At 49.0% G+C, this 22959-nt stretch overlaps 1 protein-coding gene across 1 annotated transcript; it reads right to left on the minus strand.

The window, feature by feature from the left end:
- Positions 1–333: 333 nt before the first annotated feature.
- Positions 334–15034, minus strand: RBM38 (RNA binding motif protein 38). The gene is made up of 4 exons (XM_039563552.1): positions 14689–15034; positions 13839–13962; positions 13170–13224; positions 334–1775 (listed from the first exon to the last, which is right to left on the minus strand). The coding sequence occupies exons 1-4, from the start codon at positions 14854–14856 to the stop codon at positions 1475–1477; spliced, it is 648 nt and encodes a 215-aa protein (XP_039419486.1). The 5' UTR covers positions 14857–15034; the 3' UTR covers positions 334–1474.
- Between the last annotated feature and the right edge of the window lie 7925 nt (positions 15035–22959).

Raw genomic sequence — 22959 nt, forward strand, 5'->3', positions numbered from 1 at the left:
GAACTCTGGGATGAGATCCCATCTGCCCCACTGGAGCTGCACCAGGATGGCAGCACCTCCCACTCTCTGCTCCACACAGCATGAGGAAGCACTTGGTACAAGCCCAGAGAGTTCTGTGAGCTCAGAAACCCTCAGGTGCCTCGGGACACGCAGAGCAAGGGCAGCACGTGGGACACGCTGCAGGATGGCAGCAGGAGCTCTTCCCAGGGGACACGCTCCCAGCCCACCCCAGCACACTCAAGGGTGAAGTCCAGCATGGCCAGACCAGGTGGGTTGGGAAATACTCCCTAAGGCACTGCAGCCAAGCAAACATGGTACCAATACAGCATCGAATAATTTTAAAAGTTAAAATAGTTTATTGCTGTCTTTGTAGAAATGCACTTAACTTACATCGCCTGTTCTCTTCCTTTATTTGGCTGTTGGATTACAGGCATAAAAAGGTTACATTTACCCATTTGTTCAGTGACATAACACCTTTTTCTCTATTGCTCCACTCCTGATATTCTCCTAAACCTTGCTGGCCAACAGCCCCAAATCTCTTTTACATAAATACTGTAAATGTCTCCATAGGTTGCAGCATTGTAACAAAAGATCTACCAAAGTAGACAAAATGTTCAGTATTCTTGGTTGGTTTTTTGCATTTAAAAATATACCTAAATTTGAGATAATCTTAACAGAGTAACAATTACAATAAGAAAATAGTACAGTGCGTTGACTAAAGGAATATTCTGCTCTCCTTCAAGCCAATATTCCCTTTTGCATGTTGAAGTGATTCAGCAATTACTTAAGAACTTTTACCTACATACAATAATTTAGTAAAATGAGAATTAAACAAGGCAGATACTTACTACTATTCTTCTGTCTGCAATTCACAGCTCATGCGAATAAAATCGCAATAAATATTAAAAAATAGTTTTTCTTTCGCTTTTTTTTTTTCTGTAAGGCATCTCTGAGTATTACAAAGTTTTTGTACAACCAAAAAATAAGATTGCTTTTTTTCCATGTTCTCCGAGTACCTCTGTACCTCACCAGTAAATAAGAGGATTGTAGGCTGGATGAGGAAGGAAGGGCTGACGGGGCAGGGGGCGGAAAGAAGACCACAGGTGATGGAAGCAGACCGCGATGTGTGCAAGAATCTGTAGTTTTCCTGTGAAACATTTCAGCCGCTTTTAGAACATCTTCAAGACAGTATCTGTCCAGATTGAAGGAACAAAAAAAAAAAACCAACAACAAAAAAAAAAAGGAAAAAAAACTTACCAGAAGTCCACTTTCATAAGCACAGTCAGACTGCAAGGATTCGGGTTCGCCCTCAACACTATAAATAGCTTAGGTATCGATATGCACCTACATAAGGGGGATAAAGGGACGGGGTGATTTTTTTGTTTCTTTGTTTCTTTTATTGTTTTTTTGTTGTTTTGTTGTCCTAGTCGCATCCTTGCACGGTAAGGGATTGTCCTGGGAGGCCGAGCGGCCCTCACTGCATGCGGTCGGGCTGCAGCTGCTGGGGCTGGTACTGCACGAAGGCGGTGGCGGGCGCCGCAGGGTTGCTGGCGGTGAGGGGCGGCTGCACCGTGCCCGTGTAGCCGTATCCCACGAAGCCGGCGGCGGGGGAGGCAGCGTAGGGGTACTGGTCGTAGGCAGCTGTGGTGTACTGGGAATAGGCTTGGCTGGCGGCGGTGTAGTCGATGTAGGGAGACGTGATGGACTGCACGGGGGTGGGGATCACCACGCTGGGCTGGATGATAGCTTGGGGGTAAACATAGTGAGGCGTGAGTCTGTGGAGGCAAAGGGAGAAAGTCAGTGAGGGGCTGGGCTTCCCCCCGGCCTGCACATCCCCTCTTCCCCCCAGAATTCACGTGCATCAGCCACGGAAATGGTGCTGCCCAGCAGTGCTGCCCTCGAGTGAGGGGTGCTCCCTGGGGTGGGGATGAAAAGCAAACACTCCTAGACCCAGAGTGGGAAAAGTGCAAGGTGAAGCAAGGATGGCAACTAATACACACACCCTGGTCCCCATGGCACGGATCTCCCACTATCCAGGCCGCTGGTCCCCAAAATAACCTCCTGGAAGGCCATGGCAGCCCCTGGCTCACCTAATTTCCTTGGCCCCCACACACCCTGCCTGTCCCTGCCAGCCCTTCTGCCTCCTGTATTCTCCACATCCCACCATCCAAACCTGGGTGGAGGGTCCTGAGGATGCACAGCCCCTGTTGGGGGCCTCCTGGCACCAGGGACAACGTGTCACTCTCCACTGTCCCACCAGGAATGAGCACTGTCCCTGGGCACAGCCCTGGGCCTGCCAGCTTGCCAGGTGCTATCAGTTACTACACACTTACACCATGTTTCCACAACACTGGATGTTTAGGGAATGCTACAGGGTGTTTGTTGTAAAACATGAGATGTTAATGCTGCTTTCTTCCCCCCAGTAGCTGGCAGGGCAGTGACACTCCTGTGTCCATGAGCTGTCACATCTGCCCCTGGCATCTCCACTGCCCTTTCCACAAGGGTCCAGAAGAGCTGCTTCTCCCAAGTTTGCCCCTGCCCTGAGGTAGCTGTGCTGCTGAGAGGAACTGAACAATGTCACAGTCAATTAAAGTCCTTAGATGGAAAGATCCTCGAGGTGATTAATGCAGGAGTGCCCACTAATTTGCTAGGAACTGCTAATGAGGAGGAAAGGCGGGGGGAAAAAAGCATCAAAATGAAAGGGCTGTATTTTCCAAAGGGCCTATGTCAAGTCAGGCCCCAAGCAAGGGCAAAAAACTGTGCAAACCTGAAGGTTTAGGTACATCCATACAAACTGCCATGGGCCAGAAAAAAATAGGGAATTGCACATGGCCTGGGGAGTACGACAGGGTGACACATCTGAGGCTTGTTTAAGAAACAGGGTTATTAAATACCAGCAAATGGCACAGTACCAGTGGAAGATCAGAACCACACGCATCAGAAAGGGCACGCTGAGGAGAAGGTCTCTTTGGCCACTGCTTGCTGAACCACATAAGGCCACAGAATGAAGCAAAGCCATCCCCTGAAAGCTTCTGCCACCCGGTCTCCAAACCCAGCTCATTCTGGCAAATAAAAATAACCCCAAGGCAAAACTCTGCAGGAAGATTATGCAGATTCAAATATTTTGGGGATTTTTGTGTGGATGTGTGTGACAGCACATTTTCAAACACAGCCACTTTTAAAAGCCTCCCACGGGCTCTTCACAAGGCACAGGGCTGTACATGGCTACCCTCATTCCACCTGAGCATCCTAAATCTCAGCCACCACCTGCAGCATGCTGGGGTCCACCTGGGGCTGGTCCCACCTACCCAGAACTTACAGGGCTGTTCCCACTTGCTTTACAACCAGCACTGGATGGTTTAATCTGCTCTTCTGGCAGGAGAAAGGCTTCTCACAAACAAGTGCTCATCTGAACCGAGTTTTCTCTCCTTTTCCCACTCCCATATGCAGTTTGGTTTTGCTTGAGACAATTTGCATGACAAGAGAATGACTGCTCTCCTCTCCCCACACAGCAACACTGTCTCTGAAATCAGGGTCCTTCCATATGCCCAGGGCAGCAGGGAGGATGGATGATGGTGAGCAGAACCTCAACTTTTGATTCAGTGCAAGACCTTCTCCTGAGGCCACAGACACCCCTGGACAGCAAGAGGGACCTCACAGCCTTTCAGTCCATAAACACACCATACCCAGCATCACCCTGTGGGTAACAAGAATGAGATGAGGCAGCAGAAATGCATTGAATCCCTTTTTGTTCAGCTCTGATCTAAACTGAGGCCAGCACAGCTGAATCAGAGCTGGAGCTTAGGCACCAGCTCAGCCCAAGGGCACTTCATGTCCACACTCACACCAGGCAGTGGCAGCCGCCTCTTGGAGGAGCAGGGCTCAGTCCCACCCAGAGGCTCCTCACGCCCGTCACTGGGGGATTTTCTCTTTCATTTTGTTTTAAATAACACAGAGGTGCAAATGCTGCTCTCTGGGCCTGCCAGGGCCTGGGAAAAGGCACTGCAGAGGCACGCCCAGGCTCTTGGGGATGACATGAGCAGACTGTCCATGCTTATTGCTCTACCCTGGTAGATCAGCAGCTCAGACAACCTCCTGCATCCCAGACTGGGGATGGATGCTCTGGCTGCTCGTCACTGCTCCCTACACCTCACACCCTGCCCCCAGGCTTCCTGGTACTCCAGGGCCCAGCAAAGTTAAAATCACTCCACAAATGCAACAAAAAATGCACAATCCACTGAAAACCACCCAGCAGCAGGAGCAGAGGAGGGGCCTGCACTTTTCCTGCCCACAGGCAATCCACCTGCGCTCACCAAATGACCAGAACAGTCCGAGAGACTCCCAGCCTGACTCCCACCCTGTTTGAGCAGCTCCTCCATGTCCCTTGCTGCCACCCAACTGCTCTCCAGAGCCGGCAGAGCCCAAGTGGAGGATGTGGTGCCATCAGGGCGAGTGGACATTCCCAGCTCATCCCAAGGAACTCCGCATTGTTGGCTTTGCTTTCACACGTGGAGCGCCTCCACCGCAGCTCCGTGGTGGGCTTGGACACAGCAAATCTGCAACATCCTGCACTACATTTTTCCCTTAGCAAGGAGAAATTCCAGCTCTTCAGTGCTACTTGGAATAAAAAGCACCATTAGCTTGGAAGACAGAAAGTACTCCTGTACCCTGCTTCCAGAAATCCATCCCACCAGCCCAGTGCATACACAAGCACACAACACACACCACAGTTGGTACTGCACTAAAAAATCACACTCAGCAACTCCAGGATCTGCTTCTAAAGGGAATGTAAATGTAAAAGGGAAGGTTCTTTTGGTCTGTGAGATTTCAGTAATTCAGCTAGAAATTTCAGGCAAGATATTGTGCAGTTTGGTCTTCTGAATTAGGTGGACACATGGCAACTCATCGATCAAAACAAAACACACAACCCAAAGTAAGGTCACTCTGATGACTTGCAGCTACAAACAAAACAAACCAGTGCACTAGGATGAAGTTCTCTGCTGGCTACATTCAGCATCCACAGAAAACCTTAAAATAATTCCCCCTCTTCCATTATTTCTGCAGATGATCTTTCAGGAGATAAATTTTAAAAAAGCAAGCTGTTCTAGAGTTCTCCTTCTAGAAAACAGCAAACTCTAATCTGAATTTCTACAGGATGAGTCACATTTGTGTTTTAAGATGCCTTTCCCTTCCTCCCTCCCTGCAGTTCTCCTCCATCCCCCACGATGGGTCCTGCCAGCCAGAAGAGAACTTCATCAAAAACACACACGGTGTGATTATAAAACATCAACCAAGTGATCAGCCGTGGCCACCACACACCAAAGTCATCCTGTGAACAGCAGATGGACGAGATGCTGCTGGCACAACAACAGATCACGGGCAAAGGCCACCCAACACAACGAGCATGGTCAAACCTAAGCCTAGAGGCGGCGGTGGCACAGGAGGGACAGCAGGAGGGACAGCAGGGACTTGGCAGGGCCGTCGTGGTGCCAGCCCATGCTCCTGACCACGTGGCACCATGCCACGCTGCCCCGGCAGCCAGAATTGAAACAGAACAAAAGAGATGGTTACAGAGCCACTGGCAGAGGGGACGCAGGCTCTGTCCTGCTTTGGCTGCGGGACAGAACAAAAGGGGCCCTGTTTTGGTGCAGGCCTGGGTGGAGATGTTCAAACATGTCAGGGAAAGAGTAGGGAGAGCAAGCTTGGCTCCAGGCAGATGAAAAAGTCCATTTCAAAACCTGCCATCGCCCAGGTCTCCCCACCACAGCAGCAGGGCAGGGCTGGCTGGGGGGCAGCCAGGAAGAAGGGACAAGTCAGGTGGAAATGTGTCCCACACCTCTTCCGGAACACCGAGGAAGAAGAACGAGCTCTCATCAGCAGCTCTCTCCAGCAATGCTCATCTCAGAGACACTTCATATGTTTGACTATTTTGTATCAGATTTACACCTAAAATGTGCTTTAGCTGCACTTTCTCAGCTCTCTGCCCTCCTGCAGGACTTCCTACACATGAGCCATGGGCTGCTCCTGCGAGCTGCACGAGTTTGGGAGAGCAACAAGGTGGGAGTTCCTGACCCCCTTGATCTCTGCCAGCCCTGCTGGGAGCTGGTTTTGTCAGTTCTGAAGAGGTGGAGACAGCTGCACCCCTCTGTCAGGAGGGACACGGCATCACACAAACATTTGGGAAACAAGGAGGGGCACAGGGCTCTTGGCAGCCTCACAGAGATCAGCACACAAACGCCACCACCCCAACCAGCCTTTTATTCCTTGAAGAATAAAAGAAACAGAGCCCTTTGTGTCTGCCAGTGAAGGCACAAATTCTGGCATTTGACCCCAGGAATTTGGCCTCCATTTCCACTAGAGCTGACCCATTAGCTGCCACAGGGACACCCACACTGCCACAGCACGTGATGGCAGGCGGTGCTGGGGGTGCTGCAGGAGCAGCTGAGCACAGCCCCTGGTGATGTGACACCTCCAACCACTGCCTGCAGGGCAGATCCAAAGGTGCACTTTGAAGTGGGCTCCTGAGTTGAAAGCTGCTCTGGGAAGCACACCCCACACTTGCACTGGCAGTGCCACGGCACCACCGCAGAGCTGGAGATGCATCCTGGTGTCACTCACACTCCAAGGAATCGCTCCTCAGGGACACTCCCAAGCCAGCAAGCACTCACCTCGAGGAGACACTCTTAGTAAACGTGTGTAGAGTACAGGCAGGGTTGGCCACAGGTATCATACGGGCCCCAGCCACGATGACAGGCTGTAGAAATGTGAGAAATTCAGGTGCTGTTCTCAATCCAGACATGAGGAGGAGGCTGGACTATGGCCAGGGGGTCCCTGCCTGCCCACAAGGACTCTCACTCCAGGAGGGGATCACAGTTTATCCACCAAGACTTTGGTGCAGATCTTGGTTGTGCCCCAACCCCTCCACAGTCCCTCACCATTCACTGACAGGGCTGGGCTTCAACCACGACATGACAAACCTCCAGCTCCTGAAATGTCCCTACTAAAGCTGATTTAAAGTACTGAAATGTCAACAGCTTCTGCCTCATCAGCCAGCTATCCCAGCCAGCTCAAAGTCACACAAGGATGAACTCCGCAGCTCCATGGGATTTATCCTCACCTGCTGCAATACGACACAAACACAAAATAACAAAGCAATCAACACAATTTCTGCTCCTCTCTGTCTGTCTTCTCCTCATCCTCCTCTGTCCCTCTGAGAAGATTTACACAGCAGCCTGTGCAAACAGGTACAGAACTGAGTTTCCTGCTTCCCTGCTGGGAGCAGATGTCACCACACCAGTGGCAATCACCAAGGCATGACGTGCCACAACACTGTCCCAGACCGCAGTCAGTGGGGAAAAACCAGACAGAAATAAAAAAGAGGCAGCAGACCAAAGGTGGGAATACATCTCACAAAGATCTAATCCTTTTCCTCAGCTCAACCAGGAGTCTGAGATCAACATGCTGAGCTCCACCATGAGTTATAGCCAGGCTCAATAGCTTTATCCTCTGCATCTTGCTTCCCCCACACCCAAAGGAAGAAGGAAAAAAAAAAAAACCACCATGATCCCAAACAAAGGCATGCTGGGCCAGACCAAAAATAGTTTTGGAGAAGCAGGCTGAAAAACACTCAGGTAGCAGGAGATAACATCTGCCTGAAACAAGAGCCATCTGGCACCAAGGAAAAAGCCACATGGAAGTTTATCCGCAACTAGTCAGCTCTCCAGAGAAGGAAAAACCCCTCCCCTTTCCAGTTATCAGCACAGCCAAACCAGAAACTAACTGACAGAAGAAACAGGGACTGCTTCACTCCAGTGCACGACAGGAACCTGAGTCCTTCAACATCAGTGTGAGGGACCTGGATGGTAGGGAAAACCAGGGTCCCCAACAGATTAACCCAGGAAGCTCCAGAATTCTGTCTTTGAGCTCTGCGCTTTTCTTCTGCAATTTAGAGAAGATCAATGGCAGAAACATCTCTAAAGTCTTCTAAGTACCCGACAAGTTTTGGAATCATATACCTTACAGTGACTACTTTCAACTGGTTCCATTTTTAACAGACTTTCTTTTTTTACACATGATCCCTTCCACTGACCCTTAATTAAAACCATCCACCCATTTGCTTTATCAAAACCCCCTTTCTTGGAGAGATGGAGTATTTTGAAGTAGAATGCTTCAGCTATGGAAGAAGCAATGAAATACCTCTTTTTGATAAAAGAAGGCCCACACTGATAAAACAAGTAATTAAGTAATTTCTCAGTCAAGAAAGAAATTCCATTTTAAGAGTTTGTGATCTCTGCTATCAGTGGTGTCTTTGTTGTAGTAGAACATTTAAAACATCTCAATCTAATCCCTCCACACCTTCCTGCAACCTGGAATCATGGGGCATGCCTGGATCCAGCATGGCTTTCCCAGCCTCTGCTCTTTGGCCAGAGCAGCTCAACCCTGACACAGGAGAGCTAAAATGCTCAAAGCTGGTGACAGGGAAATTGCAGGGGACAGCACGACCCCGTTTACAGCGCTTGGAGACTGAGAAACAGGAGACTGCGTTTTAACTCCCAGGTCCACGACTTTTCATCTTTTGTGATCATGGAGTATATTTAGCTCTGGTATGTAGCCTGCTCCCATCCGTGGGGAACAAGTTCTTCATAAAAGTCATATTTAGAAGTGACCCGGTGTCCTTGCTACCAAATTATCAGCACAACAACTGTCTGGTTCCCTGGCTGGTGCCCTCAGCGCCGGGGCAGGATGCCCAGGGCTGCATTCATCATTCGAATTACTGGGCATGTGCTTAATACTACGAGCTGGGGCCCATATGCCAGCAGCTGCTCAAAGGAAACATGAGATCAAGCACAAGCTGGGCTGCTCTGGAAATTCAGACATGTGCATCAATCTGCCACATTGGGACTCCGTGGCACCAGCCAGAGCAGCACAGGAGAATTTTGGATCTGCCACTCCCCAGCTCCTGCACCAAGGGGAAAGGACTCAGGTCTCTGCTGCTCAGGAGGCTGCTCTTGTGCTGGGGAGGATGAAGAGAAAATCCACCAGAGGCAATGGAATCACGTGGAGAAGATGGCACAACTCAAGCCATGTGCTGTAAAGACATAGCTAGAGCCAGCTCAGCCTGTCTCTCCATCACACACAAGCCTGTGCCCCAACTGCCCAGGCATGGCTCAGACCCTTCACCCAGAGCCTGTCCCTTGCAACAGGTCTGAGCTTGGCACATCATTCACATGGCCAAGTGTGAGGTCACTGTATCAGACCATGCTTTTATATTGTTTTACAGGCAGAACATGAGCAAATTGTGCCCCAAACCCAAAACAAATGGCACACCAAACCCCTGGGTCTCACACCAGCACTTGCCATCTTGAAGTAGATGTTCAAGAAAATTCTCAAAGCTGTCTGATCTGCTTATAGATACATGTCTGTGCTTAAAACCTACAAATGAAAAAATTAAAAAAGGGATTTCTTTCTGACTGGCAAGCATTTGGTCTGAACAGCAGTCACCATGCATGAGAACCAGCAGCTGAAGCCATTTAGAAAATGGATTTGGACATTTCTTAGGAAATGCCCCCTCTCCTCCCCAAGCTTTCATGTTCCTGGCACAGGATAGCACCAGGTGCCGGGTGCTGCATCCTCATGAGCCTGCTTGGAGTGGGATGGGATCCTGCAGCCTCCAGCTCCGGGTAAGTGGGCAGTGGGAAGCTGGAGCAGGGGGATGCCAGCTGACAGAGGCTGGGCACAGCACGGCCAGCGTACGCCCTTTCATAAGCATAACCACAGAAAAGATGAAAGTTTGTTGCCTTTTATTTTTAACCCAATAGAGAAATTTTAAGGATAAACAGCTGCAAGGGAGGCTGGGCTGACACAAAGAGGGACTTTCTTCACTTCCTAACTGCAGCAGCATCAGTGCATGAAATTTTAAACTCAAAGAGATTTAACTCTTTCTGCTGTTGCTGGAGACCAAATGCGGGCCAGAGGCAGGGGGCCACCAAAACAAGTAACTACACATGGATGGGGTCTCTGGAGCAATGACATCCAATGGGCAGCTATGGAAAGAGCTGGATCCTGCCACAAGAGACAGCTTTATGTTTGCAAGAGCTCAGTCACTTACTCAGTCACTGGTAGATCTCCCACACAGATAGCTCCTTCGCTGAGGCACAGCCACAGGAATGCATCTGCCATATGCTGCCTGTGGCCAGAGCAGCAAGCACAGAGGAGAACCAGGGAATCCCCGTTCCCTGCACAGACTCAAACCTGCCTCCAGCTTGAGAGTCCCAGAGGAAAGGACCAAGAGGTGGGACCAAGTAGCTCTGCCACATCACCTGATCACTAAGTGTGGCAGCTGCAGGGACGAACTGGCACTGCCAGGTGCCTCCAAGCAAAGCACAGTCTGCAAGCTCCAGGCTGAGCCCCAGGCCAAATGCTGCTTCCCTAAACTCAGCAGCCGGATCTCCAAGTCCCCCTGACACAGACACATCCTTTGCCTTGCGTTACTGTTAAGATCTCTGGTTACAACAAGCTAGAAACTTCTTTTCCAAACAGGATTTACTACTGACTCCGTGCTGTCTGCTGTGCAAGTGCCTCCTCTGCCAGGACAGCAGGAGGAAGGAGAGAGGCTCCTCATGGTTTCTCTTTCTGTTCCGCATAGCCCTGGCAATATTTACGGCTGCATTTGGGTGTCTGGGGCTGGGGGGGGGAAGCCTTCAGTTTATAAATAATCCTCACTGCTGTTTGGGTAATTTTCATAGTTTCCATTCATTTCAGGTTTCACCAAAACCTGCCTTTTGTGGTTTGATAGCTGGGACACGACTGGCTGCTTGCTCTTCGTTAACTGCCCAGGAGTTAACGGTTGTTCATTCATTCCTGCCCTGCCAAGCCCAGAGCACTCACCAAGCACCCTGTGCCCCGTAACAATCATCTTTTGGAAACCACAATGCCAACCCCTGGGCACAAACACTTTGCAGAGACAGGAACTACAGGAGGAAGAGCCAGGCAACATCTCACACCAGGGGCAAAGCAGCCGAGCCACTGGGCTTCCTTTGGGAAAGGTCAGGATGGAGTCTGCATGGCCCAGAGCAAACAGACAACAGCAGTTCAGTGACAGACCCTGATAAACTCCTCATCTACCCTCGTATCCCACAGAGGGCCAAGGAAATTGTGGGTTCAAGGGAGTGCAAGAGTGAAGTCTGGCAGGCTCTTAATTTTGTTGGTCTACTGAGGAGACAAAGAAGGAACTGGCAGCCAAGCTCTGTTGCTTGACTGAGCACCTGAGGCTTCGCTCAGAAGCCACAGAACAGCAGCCCCAGTCCTGGTGCTCAGGTAAACACATTCTGCCAAACCCACATTTCCAGTGATTCTGCTGCAGCAATGACTGAATTCAATGAAATTCTTGTTTACTGATGCTTGCAAATAATGATATATAATCCCCTGCCTCCAGCCCTCCATTCTCCTGGTTCCTGTCTCTGGGCAACTGATAAATAATTTATAGTGTTCTCCGCTGTATGTGCTAACTGCAGCTCTGCTGGTTTAATGATGAAACCAATGCCTAAGAACTGCAACAGGAACTGTCTAGATCACAAGGAACATGTAATCAGTCAATCCCACGCTCCTCTGGATGTGAAACCAAAAGCAAAATGTTGGAAAAAAAAAATGTTTTCCAGAGCTGCAGCTGTGGGGTAGGAAGGGCACCCAGAGAACAGCAGATAATCTGCAAGGTGCTCCTGCCAACACGAGGAGTTTAACGGGCTTCACCATTTCACCCTTCTCTGTTCCCATGCATGGCAGGACTTGCCAGAGGCTGCTTTTATTGGCAACTTCTCTCCTGCACTCCCATGCAAAAATCTCTGGGTTCGCATCTCAAAGGTGCTGCTGCTGCTTTGGGGGCTGTAAAAGCTCTTGCAGCTCCCATGCAAGGAGAACTATTAAAAAGCAGCATCTTGCCTATGCAGACTAATGTGGCTCTTGCCCCAAAAAAGGGGAGACTCTTCATTTCATGGCAGATGTTCTTCAAGGCTCTCCAGCAGAGCTGTAACCGCTTGCGAAGAGCAGCGTGTTTGAACCGTACACAGCACACGTACACTGGGTGTGCACTATTGTGGCAACACAGCTCTTACATCCATAAACTCATCGGAATGAGATTATCCAGGCAGTTGGCAACTGCAGCCACAAGGGCAGAGGAATGAAAGTTTTATTGTTAGCAGATTTTTTTTTCCTTAAAAAAAAAAAAGAAAAAAGAAACAAAACACCCCCAAAAAAATGAGCGGAGAACAGGGAAGGGATGAAGTATTGCTGTTGACAAAGGCCAAAATCCCATCTATTTATATTAGAGTCACACAAAAACCACAGCAGGGCAGTACTCAAAAGCTTTTAAAAATGCACCTACTTTCTTAATGCTCTTAGAAAATAATAATAAAAACCTTATCAATATTCACTTTCTGAAATGGTGTAAAAAAAGAGCTGCATCAATCATTAAACAGTTAAATGAAGGCAGTATGACAGTCACTATTGTTCTCGTGAAGCACACTTGTCTTTTGCCGAGCAGCTGCCAGATCCTATTAGATGTATAAAAAGAGGACTTTTCTAACCGAGTAGGGATGGTATAAGCTATTGAAAACAGCAGACAAAAGGCCACTTTTGCAGACTATTCAAGCCTTGTATAACATCTGTCCAAAATCAATTTTTGACCTAATGTTACTTTCATTAAGTAACAGACTTTGTTTCCAATGCAATTTGTTTTCTAGGATAAAACTGTATCCTAAGCATTATTACGTGGGAAACAGCACAGAGGAAGCAGAGGATCTTATTTGAGAAACATGAGAACAGAATTTGCTTAATTGTTTTGACACCTTAAGTACTATAATAGAGAAACTATTTTCCATTTATTTGAATTCCTGTGAATTCTTGAAGTTGGCAAAGCAGCAAGCAATGCACTGGGTTTATTATGACTAAGATTTACTGAGGATAAAGAAGGATCTTTGGGAATTACATTAAAGCTGACAAATGCACAAAACTTCTGAAATCTCCACCAGAAATAAAGTACTCTGAACATTAACAACAGCTGTTGAAACTGTCCACTCTTGACAGTGAAGGCTTTTCTCACACATTTTAAATAATGAGGAAGTTGATTTGTGAATTTGATTTCAAACAGACCGTTAGGAAACATTTCCACTTACCCAAAGGGTCTCTGAATGAAGGCTGGATGTAGCTGCTGCACACCTATGGTAAAACCTAAAAAAAAAAGGTTCAGGAAAAAAAGAAATATTAATGAATGGCATCCATTGTACCATTCAACTTGTAACACACAGGCAGAATTACACCACACGTCTTTGCATTTGATCTGCTATGCATGTGAGCAAATTCAGAGCTCCATTTAGAAACAAGTTAAATTTAACATGCATATGTGATATGCACGAGGAGCAGATGGGAATTCATGATGAAAGCCCAGTGTGAACGTGCTGTTATCGAACAGACAATGGGGTATAAAGCCTTATTTTACACACTGGGTACTGTGGTCATTAAACCAAAGGGAGAAATGATGAAGTGGATCTTACTGTTAATTCTCATGTAACAAAGAGGGTAACGGGCAAACGGATCAGCCAGGGAAGGAAACAGCTTTAACTCAGTCATATGGGCTTTGGTGAGTAACATTAGTGCAGCAGGGCTGAGTAAGAAGATACAGCAGAGAGGTAACTGGACTATGTAGCGTCCTCAGCCAACAATCAGAACTATGGGGGACAGATAAAAGCACATCACCAGATCAGATGATTCCAGCCCGAGGAACTTGTTTCCTCATCTTACAAGTTATTCTAATAGAGAGAGATGGGATCTCCTGGATGCCTCACCAGTTTGAATACTCCTTGGTTTCGCTCCCAAATACGCCAGGTTCACATTTGCTTTCCTGCCGTCAATGATGGGGTTTGGGTCTTTGCAAGCTCTTTCAGCAGCAGCTCTGTCTGCCATGGTCACCTGGAATCGAGTACAGCCTTGTTTGTAGCAACAGTGCTTTGTAAACAGTCCAGCAACAGGCACTAAGTGGAGTTTATTTATTGTTCTATTTTGAATCGGGAGCTGAACTCCCTGCGTGCAGCCTCGCTTGCACGGCGAGATGGGAAGGGCTGCTGGGACTCGACGGCAAAGCGGGGGCTCCCCCCGCGCCCGGTTTCCCCGCTGGGCCGGTGCCAGCTGTTTTCCCCTGCCCTTCCACCTCCTCCCCGTGCCTTTTTTAAGAAGCTGGTGGAGCCCTTCCCAAAACCCCCGGCGCAGAGTTCAGGGCAGCTGCGGGCGGGATGCGGGGACCGCGCTGAGCCCCGCACGGATATCGCACGGCGGGAGGGAGGAGGAGGTGCTGAAACGAACGGCACGGCCTCGGCCAACACAGGGGGCTGCTCCCGGGCCCCCAGCCCAGCCTTTGTCCTGACCGAGCCCCTGGTTCTCGCAGCGGGCACAACCTCCCTGGGCCCTGCACCCAGCGCTCCGCGGCAGCGACGGGACGGGCGGCGGCTCCGCAGTGCCCGGCACCGGGGGGTCCGCCCGGCCACAGCGGGGCTTTGTCCGGCCACACCCGGGAGCTCACCCCGCCACTCCGGGGGACTCGCCAGCCCGGGGCTCCGCTGCCGGCCCCTGTCCCGGCGCACGGGGGGCAGCGGGGGTAGCGCCGGCGCCCGTCTGGGCGCGGAGCGGAGCGGCACTTACAAAGCCGTATCCTCGGGATTTGCCGGTCTGCCGGTCCGTGATCACCACCGCCTCCTCGATGTCCCCGAAGACCTCGAAGTACTTCCTGAGGGAGGAGTCGGTGGTGTGGTAGGGCAGCCCCCCGACGAAGATCTTGGTGAAGGTGGTGTCCTTCTGCACGGTGTGCATGGTGCCGGGAGCGGCCGGCCCCGGCCGGCATCCACCCCGAGCAGAGCCGCGCCCCGCCGAGCCCCCCGCGGCGGCCGAAGGCAGCGGAGCGGCGGCGGGTCCCGGGGCCCTACAGCCGCCTCATGGCCGCGCCCAGAGCCAGAGCGCGGCCCCGCGCCCGCCCGCCGGTGCCGGTGAGAAGCGGCCGCCCCGCCGCCGCCGCCGCCTTTGTAGGGCCGCGCGGCCCCGCCCCGCCCCGCCCCGCCGCGCAGGGACGCTCGGGGCGCGTAGTCCGGCCCCGCCCGGGGGTCCCCGCGGCCCCGCCGCCCCCGGCCCCGCCCCGCACGGAGCCCCCGCCGCGCCCCGCGGGCTCCCGGGCACACGGGGGGGGTCCCTGCGGCCGCCCCTCGGGCCGTGCCCCGCACACACTACAAGTCCCGGTGGCTCCCGGGGAGCAGGGCCGGGGGGGCGAGAGGAGCGCGCCCGCGGGAGCCCGCCAAAGATCCCGCCTGGGCAGCGGCACCCCGGCCCGCTGCTGTTGCACAACCATCGCAACGGCCAGGGCTGGGCTCCTGGCAGGTTCGGGCACGGGGACAAAGCCAGCCCGCGGCCGGCAGCCTTTGTGGCACGCAGGGTGGCAAAGGCGCGGTTGAAGCCCGGGCAGGAGGAAGGGGCGGTGTTGAACCGAATCGCCAAGGAGGAACAGCCGGGGAGGGGGTCAAGGAGTGAACAAAGGTCCAGAGCTGTCTTTCTCAAGCAGGTTCTTAAACGTCCTGCTTCTCTGCTGGGCACCTGGACATGTACCTGTGCAGTCTGTCTCTGGGGACAGGAATGCACCATTCCCATTTCCACTGGTAGTCAGCAACGGGGTTCTCCACCGTCCTCCTTTAGCATTTTGTTCCATCAAAGGATGGGCAACTCCTGCTGTGAAGCGCAAGGCTGTGAAGTGCCGCTGCCTTTGACCTGACCTGCAGGTTTCAGCCCTGGCCTGTGATTCAAACCTGGGACAATCGTTACTGCATCACAGCCCCATATTTGCTGCAGGTACCCCCTTGGTCCATAACTACAGGAAAACAAAAGCTGGAAAGCTACTTGGTACTTCAGAACCCACCATTCTGACGGTGGGATGCTTGCAATGCTTTAATTCCTCCTCTCCACTATCAGTTGGAGTTTGAGATGTAGGAGAGGATCCCAAAAATCATTATTCGTTCATAGTTTCCATCACCCAGAATCTCAAGAACTGCCCCTGTACCTTAGGTTTATCATTTCGCAGAGAAAGAGATTTTTTGCAACATGATAAATGCAGAGATAGATTTTAGAAAAAAAAAAAAAAGCCAGTGAAGTTCTAAATTACCATCCACTTTGGCTTCTATACAGCAGGTTCAGATTCTGCAGACATTTTTTCTCTTATGGACCCCACAGAGAAAAGCCAGTTATTTCAAGAGAAAGGAATGCATTAATGTCTGCACTCCATAGTTATTCATTAATATTTTTCTTGCACTGCTTCCATAGTTCTAAACACCCTATGCTTCATAAAAGAAAGAGGGGGGAAAAAAAGCCAAGGAAAGCCATTAAGCTTTTTAGTCCTGAAGCACCAGGCTTCAAGATTAGGGCACATTTCCTTTGATTACTGTGGAAGAAAGATGGAGCTGGGCCAGCAGCACCCAACATCACTGCAAAATTGACAGCCCCTGCAAATGGATGGTCCATGGAGCCTTTGTGTTTTGTGCAGCCACCAGCTGTCCCTGCTCCGTCCCAACAGAAAGCCTGGAATACACCTTTGGGGTCAGACTCCAGCCAGGGGCTGGGGCCTCTCCACCCCCGAGTCACCCCTTCTGTCTGCATGACTTCCACCACAAACTGCACATCAGCTGCTTCCTGGGCCGCCCGAGCTAATGACAACCCAGTTGGCATTCAGTCACTGTCCTTTTACAGAGCTTCATTCTGCTCCAAATGATGGCAAAGATTCAAATCATCCAACCAGACTCTGGCTCCTCTGCAGGGCAGGCAGGGCTGGCAAAGTTCTCCAAAGAGACCAGCAGCATCTCTGGTCGGGGGGAAAATCAGCACAGGATTTCTTCTTCTTCTTCAAACACGATCCCCACATCTCTCAAAGGAGAAATCCCAGCTCCTTTTCTTCCCTCGAGGCAGGAACAGGAGTTCTCCTACAGGCAGAACAGAACAAGAAAGGAGTTGAGGCTAAACCTGTGCTTGGTGAACACCACAAACCCCCCAGTACCGCTGGTGTGGTGGGGGAGGCAGCCTCGGTTCTGCCACATCCTGGAAAGCAGGACAGGAAATGAAATCTCCTGTCTCATGGTGCAGCTATTGCACACACAGGCTGTAATGAGCTGTTACCACGAAAACAGCAGGAAAGGGAAGAGAAAGTGAGTAAGGATAACTTTATGGAAGTTAATTAATTTGCTTTTATTTTTTCTGCCTCGTTCTTGTGAAAAGCACTCATCCTCCTCAAAACACCTACAGGTAAAATCCAGCCATCAAATCAAAGCTGCAGGAGCTTGGCAGAGCCAGTTTGCTGACACCTCCCTGTGCTTTTACTGCATCTATAGGAGGACCTGAGAAGAGAAGAATATATTTCAACTTTCTCTGGTCAAAGACAGCTCCTGCAAAGACAGGCATATCTCAAAGTATGAAGCTGCCTTGGGGAAGGCAGGACATTGCTTAGCACAAATCTGAGAGAAAACTCCAAGCAAGAGGGGGAACACAGATCTGTGCTATTGTAGGGGTGCATTTAGTCCTTTGTAGTTATTAAGGAATAAAACTACACTGGTCCATCAGTGAGGAAGCTGGGAGAAAAGTCATCTTTTGCAGCGGGTGTACAACGATCCATATCCTTAATGTATAGGCTTTGTATTGCAAATCCAGAGCATCCTATTCTCATTCAGATTGGGAAGATTAATTTTATGATAATTCAACACAGTTAAGAGAACTCACTGGGGTTTTTTTACTTACATGTTAATATATCCCTTGAGGCTCATACAAAACTGATATGCAAAGGCTCCTTCTGGTGGACTTCAGCCACATTATCCAAGAGGTAGAATGGAGCAGCTGCAATCACCAAACCAAGTGTCCTGGTTCCACTGAAAATCCTAGAGAAGGTGGCACTGCAAGACTGTCCAGGTACGGAGCCACGTAGAAATGGTCCCCTGGATGAAAAACAAATTATGGCAGGAAGTTCTACCTTTGGGAGCACAAGAACAGGACAGAGTTGAGACATCTCAGGTCTGACCTACAAGCCGTTGAAGAACCTGCCTCATTTCTTAGCAAACTGATGGGCTTTATTTTTTAAATGGAGCAGGGCTACTGTGGAGCTCTGACCTTTTTGAGTTCCTGCTGCTGCTTAGCCAAGACTTCATTGCTGTAGGGCAGTGCCCTTGGGTTTTGCCATGGATACCCGCTTATTGCAACAACAGCAGATGAAACATACCCCTTAGAAGCTCCACAGTTAAATAAGTTAACTGGAGAGCAAGGGACTTACTGTGGGAACTGTTTGCTTTGTTAGTTTTACTAATGCTCAGTCTGGATGCTGGCCACCAGCGAGGCTGTGAACAGGGAGATCTTGAGGGGAGCTGCATTTAGTGGCATTTGGTTTAGGTTCTAGCAGGAAATTCTGCATCTGGGCCCTCTGTCTCAGATTTTCTGGTTTGGTGCCCTGAGCACACCATAACCATTGCTTAACCCAGAGCTGCTGCTGCTGCAACAACAAGAATTAAAAAATTACAATCATTCTTCTTTGGGCCACTTGTAACAAAATAGTTGAGCAGAGGATGTTCCCAGTCAGGGCTGCTTTTTGGCTTTGGTTTCTGTAGGAATCTTCCAATAGGACTATTTCCTCTTCTGAATATTCCAGAACTGGGGATGCTGAGTGAGCCCTGTTTCCTTTTGCTGGCTACGCTGGTTACACACAAGCAGACCGTCAGCTCTACTGGGCACAGAGTGATCTGGTTTAATGTGCAAGTAACCTGCATTAAAACAACATGGATATGGACATTGGTAAATCTGGGACTGAGAACAACAAATGGGACACCTGACTCAATTCTGCTGGACCACAAGTATGTGTTAGTGTGGCTAAAGGAAATGTCATTAAAAATCTAATTCTACTTCCCCAAACTTTCCTGCCCTCCCACTCGATGTCCCTTCACAAAATGAAAATTGCATATCTGTGCCACGACAAAGGACAAACAGAATCATGGTAACTGCAAACAAGATTCCTGAAAAAGAAGAGGCTCCGGGGAGAAATTGCAGTGCTCATAACTGCTTGGAGCATCTTGCCACAGGAAGTGCACTGCAAGCCTTGGATATAAGTCTAGATGAAAATAAAGGCATAATATGGCCAAGGAAACTAAGAGGCTGTGCCATCACATTGCTCATACCTCTGCAACTGCCAGCAGGGAGAATGTCTGTATTCAGGAATGTTGTGCTTTGCTCTTTGTGCCACCATCACCGTTTCCCAGGAGTTTCTCAGAGCACAGCTTGGCACTTTTCCTTCCACATGCCCTTGTGCCAGTCATGTGTGTCAGGGGAAGAATGAACCACGTGTTTGGGACGAGGAAGGACTAGGCCAGCAAGGAAAGGTGCTTCATTGGACTGGTGGTGAAGATGTGCTGGAGCCACCCTGAGTGGTCAAACCTACATTTCTTGGTGCTGGTCACTCTGCCCTTGGGGAATTTCTCCACCACCATCTCCAATTCTCTGTTTATCCAGGTACAGCTCCTGGGAGCTGTGTGTGTGTACAGACTCTCTGCAGCGTTGGCGAAGCACTCTGGGGAGCTGGAATGACACTGGGCTGGGGACTCAGCCGATCAGCCCGGGCCTGCCAGCTGGGGATTGTCACAGTCTGACAGCAGGGAGCTGGGCTGGCTTTCTGAGCAATCAAAATACTGCCCTTGATTAGGATGGTGGCTTGTTTTCTGGCATTGTTGGCATCTCTGCCAAATAGCTTTGTCATCATCAGTATTGTAATGTCTTGGCCTAGAGCAATGGTAACCCTTGCCTTTCCTGTGACCTTGGGGATGATCTCTCTTTGACCTCTTAGTGAATGACTAATGAAAAGTGCAGATGTTCATATTGCAACTAAATTATGCAACATAATTTAATATGTTAATAATAATCCAGGAAACCCTTCACTAGCTGATCTTAGTTTCTTCTTTACTTCATAGAAGGCAGGAAAGGGATGATAAAGGGTTAGAAAAAGAAAAGGAACAGGACAAAGCAAACAACTCATGTTGGTCTCTGGGACAGAAGTTTCTCTCCAGATTTTCTACCACAACTCCTCCATTGGCAGTAAGCAGTGGGAAACAGGAGCTGCAAGATAAAGAGAGAAGCAGCAAGCATTCTCCTGCTATGGCAGCATTAGGTGATGTCAGCAGAACATTAAATATGTAGGCCAAAATACTGTCCATTTCTTCAGGTTTGCCTTTGGAGATTCATGGAGGAAGAGTCTCTTCAGGAATTGGCTCAGATGTCCCCAAATCTGAAAGGCAGGGCACAGGGAGAAGGGAGAGGAAGATAAGGAGATAAAACCACTTGTCATCACCTGCTAAACACAACCTCCAATAAAGATACTACTCCTTTCCTGAATTCCTGCACAGAAAATCTGTCTCTCTTTAATGGAAATATTCTCCCATCTCTCTCAGGCTGGGATTTAATTATCAAAGGGTTTTCCTCCCTCAAAAAGTTTTTTAGAAAAAAGCATTCCATTTGAGTCAAACATGCAAACTACATCTCAAAATAGTTAAACAAATATTTTGGCTGTTTCAATTTTATGTTGTACTTTGGGAAAATATTAATTGTAACCTCATGCTTATGAAGTCTGAAAACCATAAAACTACATTTTAAAATGAGCAGAAATCATTTAATATTCTTTAAAGGAAGAAAGCAGAAAATGTAAGGCCTTTTGAAACAGCATTAATAATTTCAATTTTTTTCCAAATTTTTTGTGGAGTTGTTAGGTTAAAACTAAGTGGTATTTTCTGATTAAAAAAAAGAAAATGCCAGAAGGCTTCTAACAATCTCTGCCAAAGCTGCCAGGGCCACATCTCATGACCTTTTCATGGGAGTGCATGTGACACTGGTAGCACAAACCAAGCAGGAACTGTCCACCCACTCCAACCAGGGAATAGTCAGGACACTGACTATTAAGAAGAACATTAAACAAGATGTCCCAGCTCTGGGATGTAGAGCACAGCTGTATGGACACAACAGATATTCTTAACAGCAAAAGGCAACTGACTCCAGAGCTGGAACACATCCATAGCATTGGGGCAGACCCCATTTCTCTCCCACTGCCCATGGGCACACCCATGGATCACCTCCTTAACCTGGTGGTCCTTTTCTCCAGGTTGCTGTATTTTAGTCCTCACTAATACAGACTCTTTGTCACATCACATCCAATGAGATAAATAATCCATCTACTCTGATATCACTTTTCCAGTTGTGGTACTTTTAGAAGCTATTTAATGCCCACAATGAACCTGGCCAAGTGCAGAAGATCATACACAAAAAGAAAAAATATTGGCATGGTAATAAACCTTCGTTAAAGGTTTTGTTTGAAACTCTTAGAGCCTCCTAGTTACCATGTCTACTCTATTTAAACACCAGGCAGCAAAGATTTGTTGCAGTGGCTCTGAACAGGATATAAACACAATTGGAAGGTCAAGATAACAAACCAACATATCAGCATTGGATACAGAAGCTTTATCCATGGAGCCTGGAAAGGTGTTTAGAAAGAAAAACACAGTTACCTGCTCTGAAGTGTGGGCAGGATGATTCCAGCTTCTACATGATCTCAAAAAGTCCAAAATGGGCCTTTTACAAAAAAAATCAGTTACTATGGTGCCACAGCAGGGCAGCACCATCACCGACTGGAAGGGTCAAAGCTCACTTGGGCAATGCCATCTGGTTCCTGACAGTCCACATCCAGTCAGCTGGAGCAGTCCCTGCTGATGAGGAAAAGCCATCAAGAGCTCAACAGGCAGTGCCAGCAACACAATGTCCCCAACAGTGCAACAGGACAATGACATCAGCTGAACACAACAAGTGAAACAAAGGCAGGTCCCTTCCTGCTAAATCACACGGCCCAGTTAGTGCCCATCATGCCTTTAGCTAGTGGGTAAGCACATAGAGGAAGGTGCAAGACAACAAAGAGAGCATGTTTTTCATGCATTCTCAGGAGGACAAGACTGGAAGATCAGCTGATCTGTATTTTGAAGTCAAGCTCGTGCATGAAGTGTATGGATCAGTACTAAATCAGGAAACCCATTCTGCTTCTTGGAGTATGGTTTTCCTTTTGCCAGCCTGGGGGTGCCAGGGCCAGTCCTACCTCAAAGGGCATTTTCATCAGCCTGCAAGGAGAAAAATCCACTCTTGTGTTTCCTTACCAGAATTTTGGCTGTGACAGCACCATCCATAAGGAGACCTGTTAAGAGCGAGGTGGTAGCACGTAGGTCACTAGTGGGGAATGTTACCCTGGGCCAAGCCACATTCAGAATCGTTTGGAGAGTTTAATCATCCTCTCTCTCATCTCCCTAATGCTGTTTGCAGCACCACTAAAGAAAGGTGCTCAGATGATGAACTGGATGACCTCAACCATTGTGACAGACACAGGTCAGCATTGCAGAATGACTCCCACTGCATCATGCAGCCAGTGGCTGAACAAAAGCTAGAAGGGTTCAATGAAAAAGGTTTTGCTAAGCTGTTCTCTTTAAATAGACATTTGCCATCTTTCTGTGGTTTTTTGAAAAGCTGTTTCAGCCCAGTGAAAGTGTTTCTGAAATGCTACATACTCATGTTTGAAGTCTGACAGTGTTCCACAAATGTAGATGTTCTTCTTTACAATTATATAGATACTGTTCCATAAATTAAACATTAATGCCTAAACAACCAACTGCTGTCTGCAACCCTGCTGCTACAGACCAAGAATGAACATTACTTACGAAAAGGAGACCTCCAAGGAAAAGAGTCAGGTATCTGGAGAAAGCAATTACCTGTCAGTAAGTGATACCTGACTCCATATAAATCCCACTGTTATAGCAGGAGCATGGCAGACAGCTGTCCTTCCAAAGAAAAAAAGGTTGTAAAGATTATATTTGAACTCCAGTTTAG

Source organism: Corvus cornix, chromosome 20 (assembly GCF_000738735.6).
Source record: "Corvus cornix cornix isolate S_Up_H32 chromosome 20, ASM73873v5, whole genome shotgun sequence".
Classification (NCBI taxonomy): domain Eukaryota; kingdom Metazoa; phylum Chordata; class Aves; order Passeriformes; family Corvidae; genus Corvus; species Corvus cornix.